We start from the raw sequence: 25,063 nt of genomic DNA, 5'->3' as shown, positions 1-25,063 counted from the left end.
CCCACTGTCACGTCTTCCGAAGAGGAAGCAGAGACCGGGGACTCAGGGGCTGACATGTCCATCACCCAAGCTGAAGTCACTGAGGTTGTTCGCAAACTCCTCAGTGACAGGGCTCCGGGGGTGGATGAGATCCGCCCTGAGGACCTAAAGTCTCTGGATGTTGTAGGACTGTCTTGGCTGACACGTCTCTGTAACAGGGCGTGGCGGTCGGGGACAGGATTCAGGAGGAGCAGAGTGGTTTTCGTCCCGTTCGTGGAACACTGGACCAGCTCTATACCCTCCATCGAGTGCTCGAGGGTTCATGGGAGTTTGCCCAACCAGTCCACATGTGCTTTGTGGACCTGGAGAAGGCTTTTGACCGTGTCCCTCGGGGTGTCCTTTGGGGGGTGCTCCGGGAGTACGGGGTCCGGGGCCCTTTGCTCAGGGCTGTCCGGTCCCTGTATGACCGGAGCAGGAGCTGTGTTCATTGCCGGCAGTAAGTCAGACCTGTTCCCAGTGCATGTTGGACTCCCCAGGGCTGCGCTTTGTCACCGGTTCTGTTCATAGTTTTTATGGACAGAATTTCTAGGCGCAGTCAGGGGTCAGGGGTCGGAGGGTGTCCGGTTTGGGGACCACAGGATCTCATCTCTGCTGTTTGCAGACGATGTTGTCCCGATGGCTCCAGCAAACCCGGACCTGCAGCTGCACTGGGACAGTTTGCAGCGTGTGTTTTTAGAGGGGGTGTGTTTTTAGAGTGTGAAGCGGCTGGGATGAGAATCATCACCTCCAAATCCGAGGCCATGGTTCTCGACCGGAAAAAGGTGGCTTGCCCTCTTCAGGTGGGTGGGGAGTCCTTGCCCCAAGTGGAGGAGTTCAAGTATGAATGTTGTGAATTCTGTTCATTGACAATGGCAATAAACCTGATTATGATTTCAAAGTGCTTATTTGTTGAAGGGAGTGTCTACAGAGCCGCGGCGCGCAGCCGAAACTGCCATGTTATTTTGTGCCGCAGCTCCTGAAACTGCTGCGCTATTTGACCGCACCGTTTTAGACCGCACCGGGTTAAGGTTAGGGTTAGGGTTAGCCATGAGGCTATATGACCGTGCCGCGGTTCCTGAAACTGCTGGGCCATTTGACCGCGCCGCGGCTCTGCAGCCACGGCCTTTGTTGAAATAGCTTCAAATATGAGAAAATATGAATCTGTCATTTTATGCATTGTTCTACAGGGAACCTCCAATTCAGCCAATAAAGGTCTTTAAATAAAGGTCTAAAAATAATATCTATGAATAATAATGCAAATGAAATGAAAGTAAGGTTACAGAACCCCTCTTTTTAAAAGTACCATGAGACGATCTTTACACATAATGAATCATACACAATCTGAATGTACAAAATACTGGCAACCTCCCTAAACCACAATTAAAAAGGCAAACAGAATCTCTATACTCTTTTTCTCAACTATAAAGAAATACTTTGTAAAAATGGACTCTTTTCCCACACTTAAGTCAAAGGATTGAAACCATAGAAATGCATATTTATGTTTCTCCATTTGTTCCAGACTCCATCGACAGTTTACTTAACAACAGGTACTTCAGGATGGGTACCACAGTAGACTGTTTCCATGCTAACGGAATACAACCTGAATCCCAAATACGATTGAAAAGACCTAAAACTAGACCAAGCGTGGCATCAGTTAAATGAGCGAGCATGTCATGGCACACCTCATCTTTACCCGGACTCGTCTGCCTCGCCTTAGAAAGCGCACTCCTTAGCTCACTTTGGTGTTTTATGGCGGCTGGTATCCAAGTGTTACGTTACTGCCAGACTTTATGGCTAAACGGAACTAATCTATACAACATCTATACATCACATAACGATGTGATGACTGTTTTATTAAGCAGTCCCTTGATGATGTCATCAAGCAACAACAGAATAGATCATTGAATCTGGTCATTGCGTGTAGGTGGCGGTAATGTAAAACTTGGATACCAACTGCCATAAAACACCAAAGAAGAAGAATGAAGTGTAAAGAATAAAGTCTAAAATCGTACAACTACAGTAGGTGGCGGTAATGTAACGGATACCAACCGCCATAAAACACCAAAGAAAAAGTATTTTGTATTTATATATAAAGTCATCGTCCAGTAGAGGGCGCTCAGCCATTGCGTGATTGGGTGCTTTTCTTGATGTCACATGAATTCCATTCCGCTTTGAAGACCTCATGTGCTTTGAACTGCTTTGAAGTCATAAAAGCAGCGGCTCGGGCCTCGAAGCAGAATACAAACTGCAACTACAGTAGGTGGCGCTAATGTAACACTTGGATACCAACCGCCATAAAACACCAAAAAAGAAGAAAATAAGCAGCGTACAACTACAGTAGGTGGCGGTAAATGCGCCCTTTCAGTTCAGCTGCCAGCCGCCATTAAAAGTAACACAACCACAACAACACAGCGTGGCAGTCAGAGGCAAAGACAAAAGTGTTCATAAACCTCTCCACAACCAAACCAAAGTGTTCATAAACCTCTCCACAACCAAACCGTGAATCATGCGTGAGTGCATCTCGGTGCATGTGGGGCAGGCCGGTGTGCAGATTGGTAATGCATGCTGGGAGCTGTACTGTTTGGAGCATGGCATTCAACCTGACGGACAGATGTCCAGTGACAAGACTGTAAGCGGAGGAGACGACTCTTTTAACACCTTTTTCAGTGAAACGGGGGCAGGAAAACATGTACCCAGAGCCGTGTTTGTTGACCTAGAGCCAACTGTAATAGATGAGGTTCGTACTGGGGTGTACCGTCAGCTATTTCACCCTGAGCAACTCATTACTGGCAAAGAAGATGCTGCTAACAACTACGCTCGTGGGCATTACACAATCGGCAAAGAAATTATTGACTGCGTACTGGATAAGGTTCGAAAGCTGGCTGACCAGTGCACAGGTCTGCAGGGCTTCCTAGTGTTTCACAGCTTTGGCGGTGGAACTGGCTCTGGCTTCACTTCTTTGCTGATGGAGCGTCTTTCTGTCGACTATGGCAAGAAGTCTAAGCTGGAGTTCTCAATCTATCCTGCTCCTCAGGTGTCCACTGCTGTGGTGGAGCCCTACAACGCCATTTTGACCACCCACACTACCTTGGAGCACTCCGACTGTGCCTTCATGGTAGATAATGAAGCCATCTATGAAATCTGCCATAGAAACCTTGATATTGAGCGCCCAACCTACACCAATTTGAACAGGCTCATGAGTCAGATTGTGTCCTCCATCACAGCTTCTCTTCGCTTTGATGGTGCTCTAAATGTGGATCTTACAGAGTTTCAGACCAACCTAGTTCCCTATCCTCGTATCCACTTCCCTTTAGTCACCTATGCCCCAGTCATCTCTGCTGAGAAGGCTTATCATGAGCAAATGACAGTGGCTGACATTACCAATGCCTGCTTTGTGCCCGCTAACCAGATGGTCAAATGTGACCCTCGTCATGGCAAGTACATGGCCTGCTGCCTGCTTTACAGAGGTGATGTGGTTCCCAAAGATGTCAACTCTGCCATTGCCTCCATTAAGACCCAGCGCACCATCCAGTTTGTCGACTGGTGTCCCACAGGTTTCAAGGTGGGCATCAACTTCCAGCCCCCCACAGTGGTCCCTGGAGGAGACCTGGCCAAAGTGCAGAGAGCCGTGTGCATGATGAGCAACACCACGGCCATCGCAGAGGCCTGGGCCAGACTGGACCACAAGTTTGACCTGATGTACGCCAAGCGCGCCTTTGTGCACTGGTATGTGGGAGAAGGGATGGAAGAGGGAGAGTTCTCCGAGGCCAGAGAGGACATGGCCGCCTTAGAGAAAGATTATGAGGAAGTGGGAGCTGACTCTGTGGATGGAGGGGATGAGGGAGAGGATTATTAACTTGTTTTGAACTAGTTAATAGTTCAAAACATTTATTCTATTATAATAGAATAGCTAGTTCTATTATAAAGAATAGAACAGCTATTCACTGTTCTATTCTTTATCAAATAGAAATGTTTTAACATGGATTTTAAAATTGATTCAGATTTCGAAGCAACTCGGTGTAATCCCTGTAATCTTGTTCCATAAAGAAAAAGATTCAGTTGTCATCTCGACATTGTTTTTAGAAAAAAGAGATGATTTGAGTCCAAGAGCCATTTTAAATCTGTGGATCTAGTCTGAGAACTTTATCATACTCTGAGTGGGCCCTGCCCACAAGATGGAATCTCCTTATAATGCCTGTTTACCATTTTCACTTTCTTTGTATCCTAACAGACCTGTAATGGGCTATCAAAATCCTATTGTAAGATGACTGTTGCTTCCTCATCACTGATGAGTACCTGATTAGCATCAGAATGGCCAGGGCTTTTCCCACCCCATGGCTTCAAAACACTATTGTATACAACCAGTATGTTGAGCCGTAAACCTGGCATGTGCCTTGGCACGCTAATTGAGCACCACAGAGTGCCATGTATCTTCATCTTAAAGCCACAAGCCACTCCTTTGAGGAGAAATGGTTTGAAAGAGGAGTTGAGACCATTTTTGTTAAAAAACAGAAATTGCAATTAAAGGTTCAACTTTTACCGGTTGTATACAATAGAGTTTTGAAGCCATGGGGCGGGAGAAGCCCTGGCCATTCTGATGCTAATAAGGTACTCATCAATGATGAGGTAGCTGCAGCCATCTTACAATTGGACTTTGATGAGTTCTCAGACTAGATCCGTAGATTGAAAATGACTCTTGGATGAAGTTTTTTTTGTGAAGAATTCCTGTTCACTTTTAATGGATTCAATGTTGTGTTAAATCATGCTTGATTTTAAAATGTATGAATAAAAATATTGCATTTGTTCAATAAACCACTTATCTGAAGAAAAAAAAATATTGCATCTGGTCACCACAGCGACACAATATTGTAGAATGCGTAGAGTTTAAATAGTTTAGAATTCTATGATGAACTTTGCTGTTTAATGTTCATATGACAGGTTAGAATACACTTTGCAACATTATCATGGGCATACCATACTTAAAATGCCTCCTGTAGGCAGACATTCCCACCCGAGATGAGCCCGATGAGGGTGGTGTCGTCATGGTGATGAGGGTGGTGTCGTCCGCAAACTTGATCAGTTTAATGGAGTCGTGGCTGGAGGTGCAGCAGTTTGTGTACAGGGAGAAGAGCAGGGGAGAAAGTACACAGCCCTGTGGAGCTCCTGTGCTGATAGTCCCAGTGTCTGAGACATTCTTCCCCAGCTGCACACACTGCCTCTGATCCATCAGGAAGTCAGTGCTCCCCCTGCAGGTGGAGTCAGTGCTCTCAGTGCTCCCCCTGCAGGTGGAGTCAGTGCTCCCCCTGCAGGCGGAGTCAGTGCTCCTCCTGCAGGTGGAGTAAATGGTAAATGGTCACATTTATATAGCGCTTTTCTACCGTCAAGGTACTCAAAGCGCTTTACATCAAGGAACCAGTCACCCATTCACACACACATTCACACCCCAGATGTACGCAGACACTGGGGGGCAAGTTGGGTTAAGTGTCTTGCCCAAGGACACAACGGCAGTATTCACATGAGGCAGCTGCGATCGCACCGCCAACCTGCGGGCCAGTGGATCTGACCGCTCTGACTGAGCGGGGAGTCGAACCGCCGACTTTTGGATCAGAAGACGAGCACTCTACCACTGAGCTACTGCCGCCCGGAGTCAGTGCTCTCAGTGCTCCCCTGCTGGTGGAGTCCGGCAGGTTGAGCTGGGAGAGCTTGTCCTGGAGCAGAGCAGGAGGTGGTGTTGAATGCAGAGCTGAAGTCCACAAACAGGATCCTGGCGTAGATTCCCGGGAAGTTCAGATGCTGCAGGATGATTTGGCACAGGTGATTTGGAGGAGCTGCAGGACGGAGCTGGGAAGAAGCAAGACGACCACTTGGTCGCCGGATGGAGTCAGATTGTGACGAGAGCGAAAAAGAAGGATCAGAAACAAAAAAGAAAAGCAAAGATGATGGAAAAATTGAGAGAAAAGGGAGCACATGGAAAGTCACGAATAAAGGCGATTATTTGCGTTGGAGATCGATCGGCGAGATGAAGGGGTCGAGGAGAGAGCGTGACGGTCGGATTTTCTAAAGCACGTGGAGGACAAATTGAAATGTGAATAGTGATAAAAAAATATGCGGTTGGAATGATTTCAGGTGGTGGGGGAAGTGCAGTCAGTCAAGATTACAAGGAGTGGAATGTGATTATTGACTGCACAAATAAAGATCAGAGAGATATAACTGCTAATGTCAGGTGTTTTGATCTGGATGGAAAAAAGAGATGTATATAGACATGGCATCAAGTAAGACGCGAACAGTAGGTGGCGGAAATGCACCAAAATGATGAGTGCCACTCGCCATAAAACAAAACGAAGAAGAAGAAGGCACAGGTGATTTGGCACTCAAATGAGTGAATGCAACAAGACAGAGTCCATGTAAATGAAGATAAGATTGTTATCTTAAGTTCGGGAGCAGGACCACGCCCCTTCCTACGCCCCTTCCTGCGGCTACACTACTTAATCATCCAGATCACATACACCTGTGTTCGTGATTTTCGTGCACACGCTCCATGGCGGCGGGAGCCTCGCTTGAAAACACACTTGTTCCATACCTTTCTATGGGCCAACTCAACCTCGTTCCTTTCGATGCATCGGTCCAGCACAGGCGAGCCACACTGGGCCATCCTCCACTGGTGTCCCACTGGACCGGTCCGGTCCCATCAGCTGTTCTCACAGGCTCAGCTCTCGCTTACGGCCAGGCCCCCGTCAGCAGACCGGCGTCCCGCCTCGCATCACCTCTGCTAGTCCGGTATCGAGATCGCCGCGCGTCCCGTGCCCTCCTCCCAGCGCTCCGGTCTTTCCAGCGCCCGCGTCATCCCAGCGCTCATCCCGCGGCCTCGCTCGTTAAGCACCCACCGCACGCGCTCGTCATTTCTCTCTACATTGACCGTCCGCGTGGACGGCGGCAGGTCTTTTTTTTATCCTCTGGCTTGGCGTCCCAGGTTCCAGCATTTTATCCTCGGGCACCGCGTTGCCACGTTCTGGTATTTTACCCTCAGGCACTGCGTTGCCAGGTTCTAGCGTTTCATCCCGTTACTGCGTTTCGTCCTGACTCAAACTTGCCAGCTTCTAGCTTTGGTTTACCAAGGTTCCAACGTTTTCATCCTCGAGCACCACATTGCCACGTTCCGGCATCTTATCCTCGGGCACCGCGTTGCCACGTTCCGGCATTTTATCCTCGGGCACCGCGTTGCCACGTTCCGGCATTTTATCCTCAGGCACCGCGTTGCCACGTTCCGGCATTTTATCCTCGGGCACCGCGTTGCCACGTTCCGGCATTTTATCCTCGGGCACCGGGTTGCCACGTTCCGGCATTTTATCCTCGGGCACCGCGTTGCCACGTTCCGGCATTTTATCCTCAGGCACTGCGTTGCCACGTTCCGGCATTTTATCCTCGGGCGTTCCGGCATTTTATCCTCGGACACCGCTTCGTCAGGTTCCAGCGTTTTATCCTCTGGCTTTGCGTCGCCAGGTTCGGGCGTTTTGTCCTCTGGCTTTACGTCGCCAGGTTCCAGCGTTTTATCCTCTGGCTCGGCATTGCCAGGTTCTAGCGTTTTGTCCTCTGGCTTTACGTCGCCAGGTTCTAGCGGTTTGTCCTCTGGCTTTACGTCGCCAGGTTCTAGCGTTTTGTCCTCTGGCTTTACGTCGCCAGGTTCTAGCGTTTTGTCCTCTGGCTTTACGTCGCCAGGTTCTAGCGTTTTGTCCTCTGGCTTTACGTCGCCAGGTTCTAGCGTTTTGTCCTCTGGCTTTACGTCGCCAGGTTCTAGCGTTTTATCCTCTGGCTCGGCATTGCCAGGTTCCAGCGTTTTATCCCGTTACCGCGTTTCTACTTTTTCCCCAAGAGGTTTTGTAGTTTTCCTTGCCGAGAAGGATGGTCTTAGGACAGGGGACCTGACTCATGCTAGCTTCGCCAAGCAACTCATGCCACCTAAGCTACTTCCATAATACCCATTTTTCATCTACTAATTTTAAGTTGTGGATGGTCATCCCGGATTTGCACATATCGGTCTTGGTGTAGTATTAGCTAGCATTTCCAAATCCATTAATTCCCCAGATTTGCATTCGGGCACCGGGCTGCCGCCTCGTTGCCCCGTCGGGCACCGGGATGCCGCCTGTTTCCCCCTTCGGACACCGGGATGCCGCCTGTTTCCCTCTTCGGTGGTCTAAATACTGAACGATCATCACCTGCAACATCCTTTGGTATGTTTATCAGTAGAAGTTATGAACTCTCCAAATAATGTCACCTGTCGCTTTACTCAATCCACATGGTCCACGGGCCCTAGGGGCCCTACGACACATGCCATTCAACCCAAATTGTGAGATGACCACATTGAGAGAGTCTCAAGAGGATGAGAGAGTGAGAAACTAATGTTTCTTGTCAAAACCTGTAATTGTCAGTTGCCTGAGTTTAGACCTTAGACGTGTCAGAGTGACAGAAGCAGAACACGCCCCTTTTTTCTCAGTGAGAATCTCATGTCTTCTGTGATTGGCTGAAACCTCATGCGGGTTTGTGTTGGTCCTTCTTCCGGTCAGTGCGTAGCACGTTACTAGAGCCAAATCTCGTGATCATTTGCTGCGCCGCGTCTTGCCGCAAAAAAGCGTTTCCAACTTTTCTGCACCAACCGCATTGGCGACGGCGACGCCCGCCCCGCTCCCGCGCTGGCCACCAGCCCGCCGTGCTCCCCCGCTTGCACCCGCCGTGCTCCCCGCACGCACCCGCCGCCTAATGTTGGCCTAATGCTCGTTGCTGATCGGGTTTTTTCGCATTTCAAAACCCCCCATGACGAAAAATACTACGTCTTTTCAGCTTCAACCCATTTTGAGATGATCCCTTAAGTTGAATCCAAGTGGACACTTTGTGTCTGGACAGGAAGTGCATTTACAAATAAGCAGTTATTATAACCAAGACAATAAACAAAGTAACGACCGCTCTAACTAAGGCTTATAAATCAAAATTTGCAAGAGGAATAATTTCTAAATGATTTAACTACATTAATAAACAGGACAACTAAGCACAAACAAAGAGAGGACAAATATATGTACGTCCCAGTGGAGGACCATCAAATCCCATGTTCAGGAGGGAACTGCCCTGGACACAATGAAGGGATTCCTCAAGGACAACGATCAGGGACTGACATAGTCCCAGTCAGACAAATGACAGACTTCATTTGGAAATGGACACATTTGACGGATGGACTCTTATTTCCATTTGAGCCGTGTTTTTGTTTCTTTGAACGTTTTGTTCTATTTTGTTCCACTTGTGTTCTTTTTATTAAATTTTTATTCTCTCTGGTCACGTTCTGTTATTGATCTAATGAGTTGTTATTTCTCTGCAAAGGACATGTCCCAGGACAGCGCTCTCTCACAGGGAGACAAACTATGTGCTCCCTCTCCACCTCCACCTCGCTCCCTCTCGTCTGCCTCCTGCTGACACATCCTCTCCAACAGTCTGCCTCCTGCTGACACATCCTCTCCAACAGTCTGCCTCCTGCTGCCACATCCTCTCCAACAGTCTGCCTCCTGCTGCCACATCCTCTCCAACAGTCTGCCTCCTGCTGCCACATCCTCTCCAACAGTCTGCCTCCTGCTGCCACATCCTCTCCAACAGTCTGCCTCCTGCTGCCACATCCTCTCCAACAGTCTGCCTCCTGCCGCCACATCCTCTCCAACAGTCTGCCTCCTGCTGCCACATCCTCTCCAACAGTCTGCCTCCTGCTGCCACATCCTCTCCAACAGTCTGCCTCCTGCTGCCACATCCTCTCCAACAGTTTGCATCCTGACATGGGCTTAGAAAGAAACCAGACACACTTTTCCAACAGAATTCCCTGTTGGGATCCTCTGGTTCTCCAGTGAGATGTACTTATACTTTCCCACTCTTCATCCCCCAGATGTGGTCAGCAGAGGGACATGTGTCACACTAGCTCTGTGTTCATGAACGGCACGTATCCTCCAATAACGAAGCAGGTCAGTCAGTGTGGGTCAAACAGCCTTAAGGCAGCTTTTATTTTCAATAAAAGGTCGAAAGTTTGGTTGACATGAATTGGTGAGGGAGGGAGGAGCTTAGAGTGAGGGGAGGAGCTTAGAGAGAGGGGAGGGGCTTAGAGTGAGGGGAGGGGCTTAGAGTGAGGGGAGGGGCATACTACGAGTGCCAAAGCAACAAGATTAAAGCAAAAAAATCCACAATAGAAAACACCCAACAACAAGTGCCACCATCACCATCAATAAAATCACCCAGTAAAGTGAGCCCCAGTCCTCCCCAGCACCTCAGGGCCGACACCACCTGCAGGACTATTAAAGAATACAGACTAAAAAAGGTATAAAATAAACTATATAAAACAGCAAAGGAGAGACCAGGCACAGCCCTGCCTGACCCCTCGGTCCAGAGTCAGTGGATTTGTCAGATGACCGTTGATTTTAATTCTTGATGTTGGACCATCGTAAAGAGCCCCAATATTTTTCATAATTAACTTGATTTGAAATTTGCTTAGCACTTTGAATAAAATATGGTCAACAGAATCAAAAGCTTTCTCAGGGTCCAAACTAATTATAACGGCTTTGTTTAGTTGTGTTTGTGTGTGTCTCATTGTGTGTAAAGATGGTCTTATGTCGTCATGTGTTTGTCGTTTGTCATGAATCTTGTCTGATCTTTGTGGATTCAGTTTGGGAGGATTAGTTCCATTCTTTTGGACATAATTGAGGTGAATAAACGACATTCAGAAGAGAAATAGTCTCTATGAGGCACAGTCCAGTCGCTCCTTCACTTCTTTTGGTCTCAGGGACATGATGGACTCTTTCACACGAGGAGGGAGGAGTTTTATTAAGTGCCCAGTTAAAAGTGTCCAAAAGGAAAGAAGTGTGTCATTAGAGCTTTATACACTCTAAGGTGTGTCTTTAGAGCTTTATACACTCTGAGGTGTGTCTTTAGAGCTTTATACCACTCTGAAGTGTCTTTAGAGCTTTATACCGCTCTGAGGTGTGTCTTTAGAGCTTTATACACTCTGAAGTGTCTTTAGAGCTTTATACCGCTCTGAGGTGTGTCTTTAGAGCTTTATACCACTCTGAAGTGTCTTTAGAGCTTTATACCGCTCTGAGGTGTCTTTAGAACTTTATACGATGCCGTGCGTCTACGAGTGGCAGCTCGTAGACGCACGGCGTAGACTTTTTAACACCAAAGCAATGGAAGGAGTACTTTTACGGACTACGACAGAGTCTGAGGACAAAGCACTGGAAGTCAAGGCACTGGAAGAAGAACTTTTAGGACTACGACAAAGTCTAAGGAATAAAGTCTGGCGGTAATGCAACACTCGGATGTCAACCGCCATAAAACAACAACAACAACAACAACAACACTCTGAGGTGTGTCTTTAGAGCTTTATACCACTCTGAGGTGTGTCTTTAGAGCTTTATACACTCTGAGGTGTGTCTTTAGAGCTTTATACACTCTGAGGTGTGTCTTTAGAGCTTTATACACTCTGAAGTGTCTTTAGAGCTTTATACCGCTCTGAGGTGTCTTTAGAACTTTATACCACTCTGAGGTGTGTCTTTAGAGCTTTATACCACTCTGAGGTGTCTTTAGAGCTTTATACCACTCTGAGGTGTGTCTTTAGAGCTTTATACACTCTGAGGTGTGTCTTTAGAGCTTTATACCACTCTGAAGTGTCTTTAGAGCTTTATACCGCTCTGAGGTGTCTTTAGAACTTTATACCACTCTGAGGTGTGTCTTTAGAGCAGTGGTCCCCAAACTACGGCCCGCGGGCTGCATCCGAGCCGCTGGGCCTTTCAATCCGGCCCGCCAAGCTTGTCCAAGTTATATTAAAAAATCCTTAAAAATCCTTAAAAATAAAAAAAAATGTTGTTGCAAATGTCGCAGTCAAACTCATGATACTGCGGCTGGCCGTTCATTTTCCCTTTCACCTGTAATGCCCACATTTCCCCAAGAGATGACACTGTTCCCACTATAAGATCTATGGCGCGCAGAAAATAAAATTCACCACAAACGGCCACCAGGGCCAATCAAGCAGGAAGCACAAGTGTTTGACACTGTAGAAGACTCTTGTGGACAGTAGAAGCACTGTCCAGGGGACACGTCGTATTCTCTACATTTTTAGTTTCAAAACGCTGCGTGTTTTATTACAATCAGAATCATATTTACTGAGAAATTAGTCTTATTAGTCCCGCAGCGCAGCGCGGCCCGAGGCCCGAGGCGCAGCGCGGACCGTGGGCACGTTCAATAGACACTGGTGTGTCACTATTGTGTAAATGAGACTTTCTTGGCCAGACCTGACTTACGAGTCAAAGACACATGTGCATCATTGTCTGGACCATATTATTTCTGTGTAAATATCTCATGTCACAGTAACACTCACTCAATGAGTACGAGCTCAGGAGCAGATGATCCTGATGTGGAGACACAGGTAAATCAGCCACACAGAGTCATCAAGGACAGAGGGGACACTAGAGACAGAGGGGACACTAGAGACAGAGGGGACACTAGAGACAGAGGGGACACTAGAGACAGCTGTGATATGTTCTAAAGTGGGTCTAAAGCAGGTCTATTCCCAGGTACTGGAGAGGAGAATCCGACCGATAGTTGAACCTCGGATTCAGGAGGAGCAGAGTGGTTTTCGTCCCGGTCGTGGAACACTGGACCAGCTCTATACCCTCCATCGGGTGCTCGAGGGTTCATGGGAGTTTGCCCAGCCAGTCCACATGTGCTTTGTGGATCTGGAGAAGGCTTTCGACCGTGTCCCTCGGGGTGTCCTTTGGGGGGTGCATCGGGAGTACGGGGTCCGGGGCCCTTTGCTCAGGGCTGTCCGGTCCCTGTATGACCGGAGCAGGAGCTGTGTTCACTGCAGTAAGTCAGACCTGTTCCCAGTGCATGTTGGACTCCTCAGGGCTGCTCTTTGTCACCGGTTCTGTTCATAGTTTTTATGGACAGAATTTCTAGGTGCAGTCAGGGGTCAGAGGGTGTCCGGTTTGGGGACCACAGGATTCCATCTCTGCTGTTTGCAGACGATGTTGTCCTGATGGCTCCATCAAACCCGGACCTGCAACATGCACTGGGACGGTTTGCAGCCGAGTGTGAAGCGGCTGGGATGAGAATCAGCACCTCCAAATCCGAGGCCATGGTTCTCGACCGGAAAAAGGTGGCTTGCCCTCTCCAGGTGGGTGGGGAGTCCTTGCCCCAAGTGGAGGAGTTCAAGTATCTCGGGGTCTTGTTCACGAGTGAGGGAAGGATGGAGCGTGAGATCGACAGGTGGATCGGTGCAGCGGCTGCAGTGACGCAGTCGCTGCATCGGACCGTTGTGGTGAAGAAGGAGCTGAGCCGAAAGGCAAAGCTCTCTATTTACCGGTCGGTCTACGTTCCTGACCTCACCTATGGTCATGAGCTTTGGGTAGTGACCGAAAGAACAAGATCGCGGATACAAGCGGTCGAAATGAGTTTCCTCCGCCGTGCGGTGTTTACAGCACGTCACGCAATCTGACCAATTTGGCCTTTTCTATCATTTAACTGAGGTTTTGCAAAAAGTGAAAGACACAAGAGCAGATCGACTGGAAAAGACATTCAGAACATGAGCTGCAAAACAAAGTTTATCTAACGTATAAGAGACAACAACAGCACATGATCGTTCATACCATGAAGTCATTGTGGTTGTCGGTGAAGCAGTGGCTCAGGTTTTATTCATCTCCAAAGCTAAAGCAGAGAAACTACAGGACAAACAGCTCATGAGGAAGGTGTCTGCTGAAGGTAAGACTGACTTTTACTTTCTATAAACATCAGTCTAATTCTAAAATCGTCATTCATTCTCAAATGGCTGACTAGCTTAGACAGCAGAGCATGAGTCTGTGGACATTAGTGTTGTGAGCTCGAGCCCTGTCAGGAGCATGTTTTTCATCACTACTGCGTTTATTTCTGTGTAAATATGTCATGTTACAACGTGGGCACCTGTGTTTATGACAGGTGAGGTTTATGACAGGTTAGTTTATGAATAATATCATCCAGAAATGGTCTTGAAGTGGCACATTTTGGAGCAGTTGATGAGCATAAAGTCACAGCAAGAAGCAAACGAAGCATCAACCTGGACAAAGTGTCCAACCACTTGTAGGATATGCAGATGTCCTCCCCCTGTTGCCATGGTGACAGGAATGCAGGCTAGGTGTTATCAGCTCTGTGTGGAGTTTTACGGCCCTCAAAAGAAAGAGGACGTGATAGAGACAACAGAGACACTCTGAACTTTGAAAATAACTTTTCATCAAATGACTCCTTTTGGATTACAGAGAGTAACGATCTCTCCAAGACAAACGCTCAAACGCTGAAAGACTTTGCGGTTTTAGTGGTTTTTAACAGACAATCATCAGATTGCAAAAATGTGTCCACCAGATGACTTCACATGTACATATTGTGATATCGTGTTTTACATGTCATTTTAACTGTTTCATAACTTGTTTTGTGGACAATTTTACCTTTTGTGTAACTCTTGTGGCCTAAAGCCAGACCTCGTGTCTCCTTATCAGCTCTGACCCCAGCGTGCATGCTGATCGGCCAAAACCCCCGCGGGGAAAGTCAAAAGGAAAGAGCAGGAGTTACAGACCAGTACCATCTGAGCTCCAGAGAGAGTTCCTTCAAAGCTCGACCCTCCATCAGCAAGGTCCATGATACTGGGCCTTGGGAGCAGGCCTCGGGCCTAGTTAGCGTGAGCGATGCTACGCTACGGGAGAAAGACTTTTCCAATTGAAGCTAATGTTCCCTCCCGGAACTAAGAAACCTGTGCCCGTTTTTAAGAACGTGATTGATGCTGCATCACGCAAAATCAAGCAAGGACCTTTTGCAACTTTTCAAGTCCACAGCCTTTTAGACCAGCCACATCTGTGGAGCAGCACGACGACCTTTTCATTTGGGAATGCCTCAGAGCCAAGGAGAACGCAGATCGCAGAACCTAACCCAGTCCTTCTTTGGCCAGACAACGTCAGAGCCGAGCTCCAGAGCAGGCCCTTGGACTCCACACAGGCCCTTGGACCCCAAGCAGACCCTTGGACCCCACGCAGGCCCTTGGACCCCAAGCAGACCCTTGGACCCCACGCAGGCCCTTGGACCCCAAGCAGGCCCTTGGACCCCACGCAGGCCCTTGGACCCCAAGCAGACCCTTGGACCCCACGCAGGCCCTTGGACCCCAAGCAGACCCTTGGACCCCACGCAGGCCCTTGGACCCCAAGCAGGCCCTTGGACCCCACGCAGGCCCGTCTCCTCAGGATCACAGCTTCTGAGTCTGTTCGTATGATGCACTTCACAGGCTGAATTTCATCTTAGACTTTACTCTAACACAGATCGATCTAGAACCATCATGTCTAGTGTTTTCCATCTGTTATCGACTCATTTGCATATTCCTGCTTCATATCAATCTGTTTAATTCTTTGGTGTTTAAATCTTCCTTCATTTCCAGAAAAGGGGTCAATGTCACGGTTACGTTCTCAAACCTTTAGATCAACAAGCAAATTAATTTCTAATTAACTAATTAATCTAGATTTCTGATTATAGAGTTGTTAAATTGCCGATTATACGGCTGGTGCCCCATTCTACTCTTAAAATATAATTCAGACTTACCCACACTTATGTGTGTCATGTTTGAATTCTTGAACAATTCTTAAATCAATATCAAACCTGAATGCCCCGCCCCCTTCACAAGTGGGTGGACATTCATAATCTGACAGTACTTGTACTAGTATGTTACCCTACACACTGGAGATGTGAGAAGGACAGAAGTGCAAAAAATTTACATTAAAGTCAAAATGTTTGCATATTCTGGTGACATTTATTAAGATTTTTGGAGATCTCCGGAGGACGTACAGAAGATGCTGGTCTTGTTCTGCTCGACCTGCATATGTGAGACATTCAGTGTCATGAACATGAACAAACGTCACAGATCCAGCTTCACTGACCAACACCAAAGGATCGATCCTGAGAATTGCCACAACAAAACTTACACCAGACTTTGATGCGAAACAGGGAGATCAACAACACTGTTCCCACTGAAATACAAGGTAAATTTTCCTGCTGTGTTTATTCAACTGAAATGTAATTAAATTAATCCTTATTTAATGCATTTGGAAAACAATTTGTACATTGAGCCTTGCATTTGTTGCTTTGTTACGAGTTACAGGTCAAATCTTGCGTGTCATTTATAGTAATTCATTAGTTCACACAAACACACCATATTTTCCTGGCCCCGCCCCTCGGCCAAATTTTAGAACCCAATGTGGCCCTCGAGTCAAAAAGTTTGGGGACCACTGCTCCAGAGCCTCTGGAGCTCCACACGTCTAATGAAGCTGAATGTGAAGATTCCAGTTTCCTCCACAGATCAGGGTTCCCTCAGAGTGGTTCAGGGTCAGGGTCAGGGGTCAGGGTTCCCTCAGAGTGGTTCAGGGTCAGCGTCAGGGTTCCCTCAGAGTGGTTCAGGGTCAGCGTCAGGGTTCCTTCAGAGTGGTTCAGGGTCAGGGGTCAGGGTTCCCTCAGAGTGGTTCAGGGTCAGCGTCAGGGTTCCCTCAGAGTGGTTCAGGGTCAAGGGTCAGGGGTCAGGGTTCCCTCAGAGTGGTTCAGGGTCAGGGGTCAGGGTTCCCTCAGAGTTGTTCAGGGTCAGCGTCAGGGTTCCTTCAGAGTGGTTCAGGGTCAGGGGTCAGGGTTCCCTCAGAGTGGTTCAGGGTCAGCGTCAAGGTTCCCTCAGAGTGGTTCACAATCAGGTCCATGACATCAGCAGAGAAAGTGATATCGCCCCCTGGTGGAGCAGACACTTTTAACCTGTTACCACCCACCTGTCCGCCGGCGCGCATTTTCCATATCTCAAATATTCTCTTACATCATCACTTTTATTTCCGTGGTCAATACATAAGTTATTCATCATTTTAAAGATCATTTTCTCAACAAAATGAATATGTCATTGATTTACATTGAATAATTTGCCCCAAGAAGCAATTGCCAATAGTTTGTGAGAAAGTCTCAACTTTTACAAATGCATGTCCTGTTTGCTGTTTATGACGGACGAAACAGCTTCAATTCTGTACATCCTTGTGCTCAGTCTGTCCGTAAGGAATCATTGAACAACAATATCCACTTGTATTTTTACTGAAGTTTTCCGATTTCCAGATATTGTCAAGTAAACAAACTTTTCTTTGTCTCTCCGTCCATAACAAATTACCTGAAGATGGTGTTTGGCATCGATCTCTTCCTCAGACGGTTACCTACAGAATGAGACCATCCACCAATTTTTCTGTCACCGGGTTTGTTCTCTACAGCCTCCGGAGGAAAAAAATGCGGCGGTTCCGGAAATTCATGGGCAAACTCATGTTTACACATTTTCACATACATTGTTTGGCCCTGCGACAAGTTGGCCACTGTCCAGGATGTACCCCGCCTAAGGCCCGAAGTCACTGGGATAGGCTCCAGTCACCCGCGACCCCAAAAGGGAACAAGCGGTAGAAAATGGATGGATGGATGGATTGTTTTTAGCAGTTATAATTGGCATTAGTGGCCTAAAAAACATCAAAATGAAGCTAAAATTGTAATAAAACAGTTTGCACATATTTGGATCACTTGTTCCGAATATACTTTTTGATACAAAAAGGTCAACAGCACCAAAATGCCTGTTCTAGAGATGTGAAACTTAACACAGTTGTTGTCAACAAGATAAACATCATGTACAGTGAACAGCATAAACACACAATGAAGTATGTCCTGCTCAGGACCATTACAAATTGACAATATTCAGGCGAGACTAAAAAAGGATGTTTTGTTTATGTTTGGACCTCTGTAGTGTAAGTTCTGAAGCCCTGACAGTGTGACATGTGCACATCTGCAGAAACTAGAAGGCCTAAGCTTTCCCATGATGCATCACACTCACATGTGGAACATAAGATCCTCTTTTAATAAGCAATGACATTTGGGTCCAACCATTGTGCACAGGGCGAAATACATGGATGGAACAGGTTTAAAAGAGTGAAAACCTTTCCATTAATATTCCTCTGAACCAGGACATATCTGCCTCTTTCTCCTCAAATTCAAAACTCAAAATTGCAGTTCCACTTCTATGTTTGACTTTGTGTGATGAACAAAAGGATTTTTTATAACGGAATTTTTTGATGTTCAGTGTCATTCAAATGTGTTTCTTATAAATATACAATGTCTATTCTTTTCATTTTTTATTTTTTCAATCTTTGTTCGTTTGTTTGGGTTCAGTGCTGTTCACATTGAAGGATGTTTCTCCTGGTGTTCTGAGGAGCACCTCAGCTTCTCCTGGTGTTCTGAGGAGCACCTCTGCTTCTCCTGGTGTTCTGAGGAGTACCTCTGCTTCTCCTGGTGTTCTGAGGAGCACCTCAGCTTCTCCTGGTGTTCTGAGGAGCACCTCTGCTTCTCCTGGTGTTCTGAGGAGCACCTCTACTTCTCCTGGTGTTCTGAGGAGCACCTCTGCTTCTCCTGGTGTTCTGAGGAGCACCTCTACTTCTCCTGGTGTTCTGAGGAGCACCTCTGCTTCTCCTGGTGTTCTGAGGAGCACCTCTGCTTCTCCTGGTGTTCTGAGGAGCACCTCTGCTTCTCCTGGTGTTCTGAGGAGCATCTCTGCTTCTCCTGATGTTCTGAGGAGCACCTCAGCTTCTCCTGGTGTTCTGAGGAGCACCTCTGCTTCTCCTGGTGTTCTGAGGAGCACCTCAGCTTCTCCTGGTGTTCTGAGGAGCACCTCTGCTTCTCCTGGTGTTCTGAGGAGCACCTCTGCTTCTCCTGGTGTTCTGAGGAGCACCTCTGCTTCTCCTGGTGTTCTGAGGAGCACCTCTGCTTCTCCTGGTGTTTTTTATCTTCAAAGTTAGATTCAATCCTCGACTGTCAAACTGGACACAGCTGATATGAAAGACATGGTCTCTTCCCCGTAAACCACATGTGGCAGATTTGACAAACCAGCTGCATGTCCTGACTGACCAGGTGGACGACCGGGAGAACGGTCATCGCAGAGGTCTTGTCTGTCTTCTAGAGGACACTGAAGGGTCAAGTTTATGGAGGCTTGGAGCCCTGAACATCTAAAACTTCCAACAAAAGCTGGGAAAATAAAGCTGGACATTGCACATCGCTCCCAAACCATAAGTCCAGTGAGCGGGTCATGGCTGTGGACCGGACCAAACAAGCTCCACGTCTCATTCATGAGAGAGTGAAAAAAACAAGTTTATTTGTGGAGCACATTTCACAGACAAGTCATATTCAAAGTGCTTCACACGACAAAGAAATGACAGAAATCACTAATCAGTTTAAGACATGAAAGAGAAGAGTGCAAAGAAAATACTTTCAGCCAGATGCAGTGGCGACTGGTGTTTTTTATTAGGTGGGGCTCTTTAAAAAAGGCGTGTCTGCATAGAGAAACGGCCATGTTATTTTTGTGCCTCTATTTGACCGCGTTTTAGCGCCGTTTTAGACCGCGCCGGGTTAAGGTTAGGGTTAGGGTTAGGGTTAAGGTTAGGGTTAGGGTTAGGGTTAGGGTTAGGGTTAGGGTTAGGGTTAAGGTTAGGGTTAGGGTTAGGGTTAGGGTTAAGGTTAGGGTTAGGGTTAGGGTTAGGGTTAAGGTTAGGGTTAGGGTTAAGGTTAGGGTTAGGGTTAGGGTTAGGGTTAGGGTTAAGGTTAGGGTTAGGGTTAAGGTTAGGGTTAGGGTTAGGGTTAGGGTTAAGGTTAGGGTTAGGGTTAGGGTTAGGGTTAGAGTTAAGGTTAGAGTTAAGGTTAGGGTTAGGGTTAGGGTTAGGGTTAAGGTTAGGGTTAGGGTTAGGGTTAAGGTTAAGGTTAGGGTTAGGGTTAGGGTTAGGGTTAGGGTTAAGGTTAGGGTTAGGGTTAGGGTTAGGGTTAGGGTTAGGGTTAAGGTTAGGGTTAGGGTTAGGGTTAGGGTTAGGGTTAGGGTTAGGGTTAGGGTTAAGGTTAGGGTTAGGGTTACGGTTAGGGTTAGAGTTAAGGTTAGAGTTAAGGTTAGGGTTAGGGTTAGGGTTAAGGTTAGCCATGAGGCTATAAAAGGGAAATGTCGCAGTCCCTGAAACTGCGCGACTATTTGACCGCGCTGCGGCTCTCCAGCCACGGTCATTTAAAATTAGGAATTTTGTAGATGTGATTTCCTGCTTTCTGGTGCATTTTAGGCACTTCTCAACCTACTTGTCGTCCCAGGGGGAGATAACACGTAGTAAAGCGGGAGATTAACCCCCAGAGCGGAAGGTTTCAATTTCTCTCAGAATTAAGAGAAATGAAGTAAATACGAACGATAATACCGGAAGTCATACAACAGGACTTGGAGGACGCATATCTGTCCCACCTGTCACTCAACAGTATGTTTCTGTTCTCTACGGACCGGGCCGGATTGAGCCAGTACTTTAAATAACCAGTCTGTAAGTCGTCTGAGACGCCACCATCTTTCACGTGATTCACTCTCATACACCAGGTCAGGTCCGAGTTGTTTTACAATGAGCTTTTCCTCAAAACGTCTTCTTCAGATGCAGATGTAAGGATTTGACTGAATTTGGAACAAATTCATCCGACGTCGCCATTTTAAACACTTTGCTGCTGGAATGAAAACATCTGTTAACAAGCAGCTCCAGTGGTGCATCTTGGTACTTTGGGGCGCTAAGCTTCAGCGCCCAAACCCATAAAATTCCTCGACGATGATTGGCGGATGTGTATTCTTTTTTGCCTGGCAGCAGGGCAGCCATTGGCTTAAATACAGCACAATGGGGCTGAACAGGAGCCCCGGCACGAGCCTATTGGCTCCTACACCAAACATGATAAACGTTCACGTTTTAAACGTGGAACTTGAAAGTGAATGTAAATATAATTCTGGAGAGTTCTAAACCCATAAAGCAAAATCATCAATAGCATCTAATTAACACATTATTTAAAAAAATAAAATAAAAACAGGCAGGCAGGTCAGGGGGGGCGGCGCCCCAGTGCCCCCTATGGGCAAGCTGCCCCTGGTCATATGACTCTGGCACCAGCAGGAGGCCGGTCCCTGAGAACAGGACTAATGTGATGGTACTTCCTGGTTCTAGTCGGGACTAATGTGATGGTACTTCCTGGTTCCAGTCAGGACTAATGTGATGGTACTTCCTGGTTCTAGTCAGGACTAGTTTGATGGTACTTCCTGGTTCTAGTCAGGACTAATGTGATGGTACTTCCTGGTTCTAGTCAGGACTAGTTTGATGGTACTTCCTGGTTCTAGTCAGGACTAATGTGATGGTACTTCCTGGTTCTAGTCAGGACTAATGTGATGGTACTTCCTGGTTCTAGTCAGGACTAATGTGATGGTACTTCCTGGTTCTAGTCAGGACTAATGTGATGGTACTTCCTGGTTCTAGTCAGGACTAATGTGATGGTACTTCCTGGTTCTAGTCAGGACTAATGTGATGGTACTTCCTGGTTCTAGTCAGGACTAATGTGATGGTACTTCCTGGTTCTAGTCAGGACTAATGTGATGGTACTTCCTGGTTCTAGTCAGGACCCGAGCAGCAGCGTTCTGGATGAACTGCAGCTGTTTTACAGCTCGTTTGGAGAGACCAGTGAGCGGTCGTTACAGTCTAATCTACTGGAGACAAACACATGGATAAGTCTCTCTAAATCTGGTTTAGACACTATATTTTTGATTTTGACAATGTTTTTTAGATGGTAAAAAGCTGCTGATGTTATTGATTTGACGTTAAAGTTCAAGTCTGAGTCCATTATTACCCCCAGATTTATAACTTGGTTTGTAGGTTTTAGAGCGAGACTCTGGAGGAGACGCTGACACTTTCTCTTTGTTTCTGTGACAAAGACGATGATTTCAGTCTTGTCTGAGTTCAGCTGGAGAAAGTTGTTCTGCTCCACACACTGATCTGTTGCACCAGCAGGAGGCCCTCTGGCACCAGCAGGAGGCCCTCTGGTACCAGCAGGAGGCCCTCTGGTACCAGCAGGAGGCCCTCTGGCACCAGCAGGAGGCCCTCTGGCATCAGCAGGAGGCCCTCTGGCACCAGCAGGAGGCCCTCTGGCATCAGCAGGAGGCCCTCTGGCACCAACAGGAGGCCCTCTGGTACCAGCAGGAGGCCCTCTGGCACCAGCAGGAGGCCCTCTGGCATCAGCAGGAGGCCCTCTGGCACCAACAGGAGGCCCTCTGGCACCAGCAGGAGGCCCTCTGGCATCAGCAGGAGGCCCTCTGGCACCAACAGGAGGCCCTCTGGCACCAGCAGGAGGCCCTCTGGCACCAGCAGGAGGCCCTCTGGCACCAACAGGAGGCCCTCTGGCACTAGCAGGAGGCCCTCTGGCACCAGCAGGAGGCCGGTCCACACACTGATCTGTTGCTGCAGTGACAGAGTGAATCCACTGGTCCAGATTCACCTGTGACAGTGAAACATAGATCTGACTCGTCTGCATCATTGTGATAGGACATCAGCTGACCTAACGGCAGCATGTAGAGGTTGAACAGAAGGGGACCCAGGACTGATCCTTGGGGCACCCACAGGTCAGGGGCATGTGGTCTGAGACACAGTCATCAATTTCAACAAAGTACCTCCAGAGAGAAGAAAGTTGATTAAAATCTGCTTTATTCCATGAGGAGGGAAAAATAAAAAGATTTACCACAACGAATGAGACATCGGCATTTGCAGATCGGCGTCCGGACCGTTGCAGGCTCAAAATCACACATCTGGATGGAATTCAGTTGGAATTTGTCATTTTTTCATAACATCATGTCAACGTGCCCATTGTCCACAAGGAAATGCTGTTGGAGAAACTGTGGCACCAGGAGCTGAACCACCACCACGTGTTGTGGTCCTGTCGCTCAAAAATACTGAACTGAAATTAGCAACGCACTCTAGACGGTTCTCAATTTTAGAACTTTGTACTTGGGCCTCAAAACTCCTGCCATGGACACAATAACTGGAAACCTTTGGAACATACGATTGGCGGCAGGAAAAAACGCCATCAAAATAAATGGCTGACACAAATCTCACCACGATAAAGTCCGCTCAGTCCACTCAGTCCGTTCAGTCCGCTCAGTCCGTTCAGTCCGCTCAGTCCGTTCAGTCCGCTCAGTCCGTTCAGTCCACTCAGTCCGTTCAGTCCGCTCAGTCCGCTCAGTCCACGCAGTCCGTTCAGTCCGCTCAGTCCGCTCAGTCCGCTCAGTCCACGCAGTCCGTTCAGTCCGCTCAGTCCGCTCAGTCCGTTCAGTCGCTCAGTCCATCACACAGCAGTATATTGACCTATGCCGTGTTTATTTTGGAATCATAAAAATGACTTTATTGTAAATGTGTCGTTAGTGATGAATCGATGACTTCAAAACTGTCATTTAGAAAAGTCCAAGTTACATCAAGTCAAACAAAACGATTGATATTATAATAAGTTGTTTGTGATAAAGAAGCGGCGATGCCATTATCACACGTCTTTAATCATAATAATAATCATAATAATCATAATAATAATAATCATAATCATCATAATAATAATCCTCTTTCTTTTCTTTATCTTGAAAGTGACGAGTGGACGACGTCCTCCAAAACCTCCACCTGAAAGAAAAGAACGACACAAACTCTTGTCTCTTGTTTTCACATCACGTCACTACTGGAATACTATATTAATACTATATTTATACTATATTTATACTATATTAATACTATATTTATACTATATTTATACTATATTTATACTATATTAATACTATATTTATACTATATTTATACTATATTTATACTATATTTATACTATAGTAATACTATATTTATACTATATTTATACTATATTTATACTATAGTAATACTATATTTATACTATATTTATACTATATTTATACTATATTTATACTATAGTAATACTATATTTATACTATATTTATACTATATTTATACTATAGTAATACTATATTTATACTATATTTATACTATATTTATACTATAGTAATACTATATTTATACTATATTTATACTATATTTATACTATAGTAATACTATATTTATACTATATTTATACTATATTTATACTATAGTAATACTATATTTATACTATATTTATACTATATTTATACTATATTTATACTATATTTATACTATAGTAATACTATATTTATACTATATTTATACTATATTAATACTATATTTATACTATATCTATACTATATTTATACTATATTTATACTATAGTAATACTATATTTATACTATATTTATACTATATTTATACTATATTTATACTATAGTAATACTATATTTATACTATATTTATACTATATTTATACTATATTTATACTATATTTATACTATAGTAATACTATATTTATACTATATTTATACTATATTTATACTATAGTAATACTATATTTATACTATAGTAATACTATATTTATACTATATTTATACTATATTTATACTATATTTATACTATATTTATACTATAGTAATACTATATTTATACTATATTTATACTATATTTATTCTATATTTATACTATAGTAATACTATATTTATACTATATTTATACTATAGTAATACTATATTTATACTATATTTATACTATATTTATACTATATTTATACTATAGTAATACTATATTTATACTATAGTAATACTATATTTATACTATATTTATACTATATTAATACTATATCTATACTATATCTATACTATATTTATACTATATTTATACTATAGTAATACTATATTTATACTATAGTAATACTATATTTATACTATATTTATACTATATTAATACTATATTTATACTATATCTATACTATATTTATACTATATTTATACTATATTAATACTATATTTATACTATAGTAATACTATATTTATACTATATTTATACTATAGTAATACTATGTTTATACTATATTTATACTATAGTAATACTATATTTATACTATATTTATACTATATTTATACTATATTAATACTATATTTATACTATATCTATACTATATTTATACTATATTAATACTATATTTATACTATAGTAATACTATATTTATACTATATTTATACTATAGTAAT

The 25,063-nt window shown here is 45.3% G+C and overlaps 1 protein-coding gene and 1 pseudogene across 1 annotated transcript in view; one reads left to right on the top strand and one right to left on the bottom strand.

Annotated features, from left to right (window-relative positions):
* The first annotated feature begins 2,491 nt into the window (after positions 1-2,491).
* LOC140356758 (tubulin alpha-1C chain pseudogene) lies at positions 2,492-3,874 on the top strand (annotated as a pseudogene).
* Positions 3,875-23,537: 19,663 nt separating this feature from the next.
* The window catches only part of dnai4 (dynein axonemal intermediate chain 4), an 82,583-nt gene continuing 81,057 nt past the window's right edge, over positions 23,538-25,063 (bottom strand). Inside the window, exon 17 of the mRNA XM_072440517.1 lies at positions 23,538-23,582. Within this exon, the coding sequence (XP_072296618.1) occupies positions 23,538-23,582 (45 nt within the window). The remainder of the gene's footprint in view (positions 23,583-25,063) is intronic.

This window comes from Eucyclogobius newberryi, unplaced genomic scaffold (assembly GCF_026437365.1).
Source record: "Eucyclogobius newberryi isolate DKJ021-1_F unplaced genomic scaffold, fEucNew1.0.hap1 SCAF_12, whole genome shotgun sequence".
NCBI lineage: Eukaryota > Metazoa > Chordata > Actinopteri > Gobiiformes > Gobiidae > Eucyclogobius > Eucyclogobius newberryi.
Note: the sequence above shows the minus strand (reverse complement) of the source record. Positions and strands in the feature narration are given on the sequence as shown.